This window comes from Diorhabda sublineata, chromosome 4, assembly GCF_026230105.1.
Source record: "Diorhabda sublineata isolate icDioSubl1.1 chromosome 4, icDioSubl1.1, whole genome shotgun sequence".
NCBI lineage: Eukaryota > Metazoa > Arthropoda > Insecta > Coleoptera > Chrysomelidae > Diorhabda > Diorhabda sublineata.
The window spans coordinates 7,650,937-7,662,106 of record NC_079477.1 but is presented as its reverse complement, the minus strand read 5'-3'; the positions used below and the strand labels follow the sequence as shown (position 1 = coordinate 7,662,106).

Genomic DNA, 11,170 nt, shown 5'->3' with positions numbered 1-11,170 from the left:
TCATTGATTTATGTACAAATCTTTATCTCTCCCAACTCGTTATTAAAATTAAAGCTCATTAATTATCATATATTAATCACACGTTAATGGTTAAATATATTTTTTAATGTGACAATGCGTCAAAAAGGAACGGGAGACGAAAGTTTTGTGGAATCACATTCTAAAATTTGAAATACTGGAACGTGAAATTTAGACGCGAATAAACAACAAGACAACAACAATCTACAAGACCCATCCCACCACCCGAATTTTCGATGTCACGGCGATCCAATCAGAATAGAGTAAAAAGAGTTATAGAGTGGTATTACGTTGTACTTTCTCTATTAGCAGCTCGGGCTCACTTGAACAAGCCTCCATACCTCTCCCCCTTTGTATTTTCAAAATTAAATCAATTCTATGGTTTCCAAACGACAGTGACCTTGTTATGAACTACTTTCCGGACAGGTCATGATCGGAATACTACAATAGTAGTGACCCTATAGACTTAGGATCAAAACCTTTCACGCTGGATATGATCGGTGTAAGGTTGAGAAACATTTCGTTCTGTTAGTTTACATTTTTTACGGTTACCGCTTGTTGCGACAAATAATGAAAAAAGTTATTAAAATCATTTTTCTTTACTTCTATTAAATCCCATAATAATTACATTTGATTATAAATAAATTGAATTTTTCAAATATATACACTATTATTAATCAATTCTATATTGATGATTTATAAAAAACTAACTAATAAATAACGAAGGAAAATGTTCCGAAAAAATCGTGTGACATTTAATGTGGTATATTTGTTGATCTTAATTTTAATATACACTTGTAGAATTGTTATCTTTATTAAAGTTTAACGTTTTTTGTGTGTCATTAATTCCATTAACTTTCATATAATTATCCAACCAAGTTTCAATGACTGGCAAATTCTCATTACTCCATTTTGTTTCTTCCTTAATGTTCTTCAATGCTCTTTCTACAACAAAATCTGCCGTACCAAATTCACTTTGTTTTTCAACATAAAGCTCAGAAACCATATCTAAGCCTTTTTGTGTTTTAAAAACTGTTGTAGCAGAAGTTACGAGGCTGTTCCATAGTTGAGGCTTCTCCTCAAATCTAAAATTTCCCAAGACATGAAGACACATTACAAATTTTATTGTGATAATGTGAACATACATATTTTTAAATACTACCTCACCTTACTTTAATAGCATCCCAATGGTTTCTCAAAAAGTTGAACAAATTAGTGTATCCATTGGCTCCTCCAGTTAACATACTAAAGATCAAATACATGTCATTATCTGTAAAGTTGCCATTTTTTTCCAAAATCGTTATGTTGAGTAAACGTTCAATTTTTTGAGCATCATTAGGGCAACCAGCTAATGTTTTCAATAAGTAGGTACGTTCACTTGGTATTCTTGTTGAAGGGAACTTGATCACTCTTTCTAATCCAAATTCCCATTCCTCCATTGTTCCCCATTTAAAAACAGGACAAATATATTGATTCGCAACCCTAAAATTAGATATTTACTATTTTTTGTAATGAAATTTCAATTATTCCATTCAAAATCTATAAACTTTATGATTAACTATATAATGCAACAGGAAGTTCAAGAATATTTCTATCCCAGGGGATCTATAATGAAGTAGAAAACATGAAATGTTAAGGTCTCACGGATTTAGAACGTCGAAGCTTTTCTAAAGAAGTGTGAAGAAGTATTAGAAGTTCATGGAAACTTAAGTTCAGTTGGAAGGAGACTAGGCTAGATAAATGTTTTTCTTTGTGGAAAACCGATTTATCTTCAATAGTCAGGAAAATATATTGGATATCTTGGAAAATTTAAGCCTCGGATTTGGTGCCTTCTGGTACCATATCCCAAAAAAGGTATACATTTCTTATTTCTTAGACCTTTTGATATTTTTATGTTTCTAAATCACCAGGTAAAAATTTTATGTTACATTGTTACATGACAATTTGCGTATTTATATTAATCAATAGATCCCCTACATCATGAATACCAAAATAAAATCCAAATACAAATCTGTTTTATATTTTTCCTTAGTTTTTACATTATGTAGCAGCCACCAATTAAAACTTTACTTAAATTATTTACGTCTTTTTTACCATTGATAACTTTCCCGTTCTTATGAATGTGAACCATTTTTAAAAATTCTCTTTATCGTTTATTAGATTGCGTTACAAGAATTGCATTTATGTTTTTTTATGTTTCGTGGTTCGTTAATGCAGTTAATGCAATTTATTTTTTTTTATCGTATTGATCTTTTAGTCTATTTTCTAAATACTGAGATGTATGCCCTACGTAGAGAGCGCAGCGTTACAATAAGTACAAGGTACTTGATATACAATATTACTTCTTTTGTTTTTGGGAGTTTTAGATTTTAGTCTTTGCTTTTTGAATAGCTAATCATCTAAGTTCAGGATCTGATTGTTGGTTAGATCTATCAGCGAAACTTATTATCACCAGTTTTTTGTGGCATAGGACCAAGTTGTTGTTTTTGAATTGTGAGGTTTTTTATGATATGAATTGAATTTATCATTTATGTTTTCAATTTGATTTTTTGGTACGGCAGTATTGCAATCATCTACATAATGGAAAAAGTTATACAGATATAGAACTCTTAATCAAAGATAAAGCAAGAGTGTTTTTTTATACTTTCAACCAAATATGTGATGTAGAATAATTTCAAGAGTGGAATAACATAGATTTAAATTGATTTCAAAGCATTAACCTTTTGATTGAGTCGATTGAATGAACAAATTGACCCATATTAAATTTTCTCAGGGAAAAATTTTTTAATAAATGAATTTGAATTGAATTGCATTGAAAATTATTGAGTAAGGTAGTACCAACATAAAATTACATATTAAAAAAATTAGGTATATATTAAAAATGATCTGATAAGGAAGCAGCGAGTGTAAATAACACAAATAAACCACTTACAATGAAAAGTGCTTGTATCCCTAATTCATTCTAATAGAATAATACTTACGGATTTCCTTCATCTGGATCTGCAGATTCCATCCATACTTTAAATGCAGCTTGTGCTTCATCAATACAAGGCTTGTAGCCAGCTTGACATAAAAACACTTTTGACGAACTTCTTAAATGAGATTTGCCTTCAGCTTCTTCTTCCTGGGTTTCATTTCCTAATTCTTTGTACAAAGGTGTTAGAAGCAACTTTACGTAAGTCTACAATAGTTGGAATTATAAATGTTATCTTTTGCCAGTTACGCTTCCTAACATTTCTTATTATTAAAAACAGATATTCTAGAAAGTTAGTTATTACATGAGCATTTTAAATTGTATGGCACATTAGAACATATTTTGAAAACTTTTCTTTATGTAGCTTGCAAGAAATTTGTATATCTATAACTTTAGCATAAGAGAGATTGAAATGGCCCAAGAGAAAAAAAACAGATTGGAGAAGGAAACGCTGCAAAGAAAGTTTACTTATATCTTGTTTTTCATTAGAATTGACCAAATCATATTATATTAATACTATTATGTCTTCACTTTAGCAATAGTTATTCTGGAGAAAAAAATTATTTGGATGGCCATCAATCCTGGACTTACCCTAATCGTTATGTCTATTTACCCTTATGGGTGCAATATGTGGGGTTGAGTTTATTTTTCATCTTTTTCGGATCTTTTATTTGTGGCAGTACTGCATGTAGTTTATTTCTTCTATTCTCAGTTGATTTATTGATTTGGTTCATCCAGGTCTTCTTGTAATCCTTCCCCTTTATCCTGTTTATCTTAATTGATTTTCTCCTATGTATTGCTTTGTAGGTTTTGTATTTAATATCTGTTTGTATGTTTCGTTTCTGATGTGATCTAATCAGGTCTTGGTTTAAATTTTTCGGAGAAATCTCCTTTCCGTTGTGTATATCTTTTTTTGTGTCACCCGGTCGTTATCCATAGTTCGGTAACATTTCTACTCTTACTTCTAATTTTCCTTTTATCATTGAGCCGATGTATTTCAAGAGTTCTATTTGCCGTATTTGTCTATTTCTTTTTTTATGTCGTGTCTTTATTTCTGTGTTTACGATCATTTTCTTATTTTTATCTATCTTTGTATTCATACTGCATTTTTTGAGTGTTTGGTTGTACAGTTTGAGATATTGGTTTCGGGTTTTTCAGTGCCCTACTTTATAGCTTTTCAAACTGGTTTTAATCTCTTTTATATAATACAAAAGGAATATTATTAGTAATCACTTATAAATATCAACAAATATTAGTATACTTAATTTGATTCATATATTAGTTCTGAAGTTTATCTAATTATGATAAATTAAAAAAAGTTGAACAGATATTTTACTCACTTGAAATTTTTTATGTGCTGATGTGCTATCGATGTGTCTTCCAATATGATCTATAAAAGTAAAAACAGGGTCCCATACTAAATATTCTCGTTCGTTTTGTAAGAATAACGTCATATTTAAAGCTGTAGCAAAATTAAGTTCACCGGCATATGCTAGATTCCAAGCATCGTGTAAAAGTTTTGCTCTAGTGTATACGGGAATTTTTTGGCGATTTTCAGAACACAGAAAATCGGCTAACATGTTCCAATTTTTCTCATCGTAATTTACAGGGAAGGGCCCTATAAAATTACAACAAAATATAATTAACTCCACTTAAAACACATTCTATTATGAATTTCAATGATCATTGACAACGATTTTAATGATGATGATCTATGTCTCTAATGACAATTTCTATGAACTTGAGGTGATAATTTAGGGTAAGATGAAGCTTTAGTTCGAGTCAAATAACTTAATTTACAGCTCTGTAAAAACTATTTATGAATAAAAAAAATAATTAATTAAACTTTAATTATCCGATAAGCGTAAGCGACGAATGTCGAACTATTAAAAACCCAGTACCCGTGTACAAGCTGCTTTAAATAGTAAATGTTATCGTTTATAAAAGCTATAATTAATTATAAAAATGGTCTTTTAGAGTCACATCAATATAAACTATTAATTTGATACGTTAATGGAACTTTAAGTATCCAAGGGACACTTGACTATACAATTAACAGATCATAATGGTTCCCTTTAGGAGTGGTCAGTGTACACCTGGCTTAAGTAATAAATCTTCTCGTATACAATAAAAACTATAGATTCTGGTGGGCAAGGGACATTTATGATCCTTCACATTTACATTAATAAAAGACAAAAATTAGGTAATCCGAGACGATAAGTTAATGGAGGGTAAAATAAGGGACACTTGGTATTACTTAACTATATGATTAATAGATAAATGGTTCCCATCAGGAGTAGTGAAATAATTTAGGCGTAATTCACTGAGGAAGTCATCCATAGATACAACAAAGTCTTAAGCTACGTTAGATTTCTCTAATTAAAAGTATCTTCTGCTGTTTCCTTATCCGTTTTAAAATTTGATAAGAAATAATTAACATTAACTGACCCGAAAGTGTTATTTTTTTCACGAATTTAAAAAAAGTAGAAATATGGATTTCATGGAAAATATGCACGAAATGTGATAAATAATGAAATCATGCTGCTTAAAATAAGTACAAAAAGGAGATTCATTTATTTACAAATCAAAAGAACTTACCAATCTCTTCTGGGTTCACAATTATAAAAGAATCTTTTCCGGGTAAATCTTTTAGTTGGATATCTCTTTCTCTTTTCATCCACGTTATGGGAGTCGAATTTCTGAAATCTAAATGATTTTGGGTAACTAAAATAATTGGAATCCACCATAAAAATTTTTCTTGGTCCGGAACATCATGAGGTCGCTCTCTCAAGTAAACTTTCTACAAAATTATATGAATAAATAGATTTTTCAGCTGTACATATATGGTGAAATCGATTTTCAAATTTCATCTCACTACTTAAGTTGAAACTAAGTGGCAAACTTTTTTATTTTTGGTTCTACGGAAACATTTCTGATAAAGCGTTCTGCGTAATATAAAGCCTAAAATGCAACAATCAAATCTCAAGCCTAGTCTTATATAAAATACGAATTTACTCAATAGTAGAGTAAACGGAAGAATTATATTGAGTTCCATTGAATAAAAGATTATTTCAATGTAACTACAACTGTTTGGTATGAAAATTCAGATTTAGAGATTATCTACTCATCTTACTAATTATTCTACCTTGACGTAACGTTTTAATATCTCCTGTAAGTATTTTCAATAAATAATTACGTCTTCGTTGGCATGTACACCGATCTAAAAATCTACATATCTCCATAAATTTTATCGAGATAAACAAAGAGTACCTTTTTGTTTGAAAATGGATTGAAAAATTCATTTTTGCTATCTTTAGAATGTACAGGTTGTCCTTGTAAAAGTTAAAGATTGTTAACCATAGGGCACGAGCCGCCCCTGGGCATCAGATAGTACTGTAGAATGATTTATTCTGTCAAACACTCTACATGGACATAGGTAATCATCCATTAAAAATTCATAATGTTCGAATATATAATTTAGAAAATATACTTAAATATATTAAATATGAGTTTTGATTAGCAACTTTAAAGGCATATAACTCAGAAAAGAGGGGTCGTATAAGAATTTTTTTTTCCATTCACATCATTATTTTCACGTCATCTATTCACTCCCAAATTTTATTTATCAAGTTTCAGAACACTTCAATATTTTAACGAGGAGTGCTATGCTCATAGCTTTTCTTCTACATTTCTACATTTTTTGTTGTTATTTGTTATGATATTTGACAAGTATATAATAAGTATTACTTTATTAGCTCTGTAAACTTTTATTTTAATTGTAAATCTAACCTAATCTGACCTGACTTAAATTAGCAGTGTTGTCTTCATAATTTCTAGTCACTGATACAACTGGCAATCTGTCTTTTGTTATCCAAGAAGCTGCTATTTCATTTATTGTTATTGGTTGAGGAAGTTTTTCATCGAATCTTGCTTGTTCAGTCAAACTCAACCAAACATCATCCCCAAAAAAAGTTTTGTACTGTCTGTAACCCAATAAAAATACTAAAATGAAATTATACATAAGCAAGGAAAATATTTCAAATATCAACTTATCGAAAAAACTCGCAATAGACAATAAAATAGTCATTTTTTTAATCAATCAAGAACGTATTGTATATTAAATAAGCTGGATATATAAGATATAATATGAAAGAAATTTGAAGCAAGTATCTATCTAGAGTTGTCAGTTGCAAAGATCAAAATATTGGTGCAAAATTCGAAAATTTTAAGGTTATTGTCGGGACAAATAAATATTCATTGTTAATATTAAAAAGCACAAAACTTGATATTAATGATATTTATGATTTATATAATGCCTGATAGAAATGTATGTGACGCCCGATCTCATTGAAAATACCTGCCTCACACTCTTGCGTGACATTACCCTTCACCATAATGAATGATGTCGTTTCTTTCATGTAAACATAAGGTGAATAAAATGTGACTAGATTCTTAAGCTTGAACAAAAAGTACAACACGAGGAACAAAAAATTGAATCAAATATCAACTCGAAAGTTTGAAAAATTGGATTGTATGGGGTTAATGAAAATAGAATGCCCTGTTCTTTGTGGAAGTCTCAATTTTATATTTCTGTATTATTAAACAACTTTACAAGAGACTGTTTGTCGGGATATTTTGTATTTTGTCGGTTGGCTGGAGATAAAAAAATGTATGTGCTATCCAGTATGGTAAAAATATTTCCAAATTTAGGAATGTCTGTGCATGCATATCAACTTTATTTCAATCCACCGGTTTAAATTTCAATACATAAATTATAATAAAATTAACTGGACTCCTACTCCTAATTATTAGAATCGAAATAAAGTAGTATCATGACAATTTCGGAGATGTTTACGTCGAAAACTACTGGGATGTATGGAAATATATGACATAAGAAAAGTCTTCTGACTGTCAATCAAAAAACTATTCCACTTAAAGAGACCCAAAAAAATGCCTGGAGATTAGTCTTTTACGTGGAAATGGTTATCTAAGACGTAATCATGGACAAATAGTGTCTTTCATACATGAAGTGGGAAGCAGCTACTTCTATAGATACGAGATTCAAACACATGGATAAGCCTGTTTGCCGAGTGTCATTGAAAGATTCAAGCCAATGTACCAGATACCATATCCAAGGATATCGGCCTATAAAGAGGCGTATGTGCGCAACAGTGGAACTCCAGTGTTTTAAATTTGTTTTAATTGTTCTATATAACACACATTTTTAATTCATATAATTTAAATAAATATTTTTTAAAAATGTTCAAAATTACCTGTCCATCATAAATCTCTGCATTCCATGGACGAATGTAGTTTCTCCCAGAGTATAGTTGAGCATCCTAAAAACCAATTCTGTTTTTGATGATGAAGAATCTTGCTTGATAGCCGTACTTTTTCCATATGGATATCTCTTACTAAATTCGTAATAATTGGAATACAACATTGTCATTGGCCAATTGTAGAAAGTGTCGCATTCATGCATCTAAACTTTCAAAATTATTTTTTTTCAAAACTGAAGAACAAAGACGTATAATTTACCTTTAAACTAGTATGAGCAGCGACGTATCGTACTAAAGCATTGTTAATGTGAGCATCACTCCACCAGAAAGGAGTAGCTAGAGCTCCTAACCATTGATATACTAACTCATGTATTATTTGCCACGAGCATCTGCTTACTAATTCACTTTCTCTAAAAATCAAGCAATAATGTTATATAATCTCATTTAACCTGATATCGCATAAGCGGTAAAGGCATTCAAATATAAAACTTTTGTTAATTGAATTACAGTTGCATAATGCGACGGGGACACAACCGTACGTAGTCTGATGGCACCGGTTCTAAGGTAATGAATTGATATTTACGAAATTGTTAATAGAGTTATAATCAGTCATGGTTTGATAAAGTTTTAAGTGTTTATTAATTAACTAGTAACGAGTGATTTTTTTGCTGGTATCTTTTTGGCAACACTGTTTTTGACAGACCACGCGTGAATCGTGTCTTGTGTCATTATCAAACTTGTTCAGTTTGGTCTATAATTTAATCATGAATCGACTTACGGACGAACAACGCTTGTAAATTATTGAATTTTACTATCAAAATTCATGCTCGGTTAAGACACTGGATCACGCAGTTCTTCCAATTTATGAGCAGTTTGGTCGGACTACTGAGGGAACTATTCGGAAGGTTTTGACTAAATTTCGAACCCAGTTTACACTTTTGGATATTGAACTATTAACACGCAAACGTACAGTGAGGACCGAAGAAAATATTGCTGCTGTATCTGCCAGTGTTACTGATGACCGTGAAATGTCGATTTGCCTCCGTTCGCAGCAAGTAGGCCTCTGTTATTCCACAACGTGGAAAATTTTGCGAAAGGATTTGAGGTTATAAGATACGGTTGGTGCAAGAATTGATGCCACACGATTTCCCACAACGTCTAACATTTGGTAAATGGGCGCTGGCAATGTTAGAGGGAGATTCAATTTTTTTCGAAAAATTGTGTTCAGCGACGGACCTCATTTCTAGTTGAATGGATACGTCAACAAGCAAAATTGCCCCCTTTGGAGCGAAGACCAGTCATAAGCATTGCAAGAGCTACCAATGCATCCCGAAAAAGTCACTGTTTGGTGTGGATTACGGGCCGGTGGCATCATCGGGCCGGACTACTTCAATAGCGACGATGGCCGGAACGTTACTGTGAATGGCGAGCGCTACCGTGTTATGATTGACGATTTTTTTTACCAAAAATGACAGAATTGGACATGCCTGACATGTGGTTTCAACAAGACGGTGCCACATGCCACACGGCACGTGAAACAATTGCCAAATTGATAGCCGCCTTCGGTGAACAGTTCATCACACGTTTGAGGCCCGTTAATTGGCCGCCTAGATCGTGTAATTTAACGCATTTGGATTATTTCTTATGGGGCCATGTTAATGTCTATAGGGATAAACCAGCAACGATAGACGCAATTCAAAACTAATATTGAAGCATTTATTCGTGAAATACCGGCTAATATGTTGGAGAGAGTGTGCCAAAATTGGACCTTGCGCATGGGCTATCTAAAGCGAAGCCGTAGTTAATATTTGCACGAAATAATCTTCAAACATAAAATTATAGTGATCGTTCTATCGAATCCAATAAAGATTTCATCAATTTTTTCAAATTTTTTGTGGTTTTTTCCAAAATCAAATCCAATACCTCTTAAAAAATCACTGATTACAACTTTTTTACAAAACTTATAATATTGATATACTTACTTAAATAGGAGTACTCCCCAACTATCGGCTGGTCTAGTGGATTGGTAATTTGGTAGCGCAAAAATATCCAATTTTGGTAGTGGATACGGTGTTTGCCAAAATTCCTCCAAAACCTTTATAGCATCTATCACTTTTTCAGAGATATTCTGAATAGCGTTTATAAAATCTGGTCTTGCCCATATAGTAAGACGAAAATCTAAAGAAAACAATATACTTAACTTTCCAAATTTTATTTTGAATACAGTTATCGTCTTCAGAGATTGAAGACGATAACTTGGTCTTAGAAACGCGCGTCACATAGTGTAATTGTGTGTTGGTGTAGTGGTAGTGTAAAACGTATGCTCAGTACTTAAATTATGTGCATGCAACCGTCTTCTGACAGTTTGACTAGAAATAAGCCTTCCAGTAGCTTTCTCAAAGAAGCTGTTAATTCTTGACGTGGTTTATGTTCTGTTTCTTCTTGCAATCCGGTCAAAAAAGTGTAAGCTGTGGATTTATTCAATACAGGACCGATTTGTATGAAAATTTGGATTTAGGTTCTACTCATACTCTATTTCAAAATTTACCCTAAGCGAAAATCAGTAATTAACTAATTATAAGCAAATTTTGTTCTATAAAGTTTTTTCTGAAAGTCAATGCTTTTCGACTTATTCGCGATTGAAATTGTCGGTATTCAGACAAAAAAAACACGTTTTTAGATTCTTTTTCGCGAATAAGTGGATAAATATGCACTTAATCGAAAAACCTGTGGAGACCAAAATTGTAGCTTATATAAAAGAAAAATAAAAAAATTGTGTATTTAAAATTACCAATACCAATGGAATTATTGCTTGTTGAAAGTTGATTGGTATTTTCAAACGCCAGAATTTATGTGTATTCATCAATATTGTTAGAAAAAAGCTCGCGAAATGGTTCCT

General features: G+C 31.7%; 1 protein-coding gene across 1 annotated transcript in view; it reads right to left on the bottom strand.

Annotated features, from left to right (window-relative positions):
* Positions 1-601: 601 nt before the first annotated feature.
* LOC130442453 (aminopeptidase N) overlaps positions 602-11,170 on the bottom strand; it is a 36,249-nt gene continuing 25,680 nt past the window's right edge. Inside the window, exons 7-15 of the mRNA XM_056776573.1 lie at positions 10,254-10,449; positions 8,531-8,681; positions 8,266-8,474; positions 6,792-6,975; positions 5,591-5,792; positions 4,333-4,610; positions 3,000-3,199; positions 1,186-1,500; positions 602-1,103 (exon numbers count right to left, since the gene is read on the bottom strand). Of these exons, the coding sequence (XP_056632551.1) occupies positions 803-1,103; positions 1,186-1,500; positions 3,000-3,199; positions 4,333-4,610; positions 5,591-5,792; positions 6,792-6,975; positions 8,266-8,474; positions 8,531-8,681; positions 10,254-10,449 (2,036 nt within the window). The 3' untranslated portion in view covers positions 602-802. The remainder of the gene's footprint in view (positions 1,104-1,185; positions 1,501-2,999; positions 3,200-4,332; positions 4,611-5,590; positions 5,793-6,791; positions 6,976-8,265; positions 8,475-8,530; positions 8,682-10,253; positions 10,450-11,170) is intronic.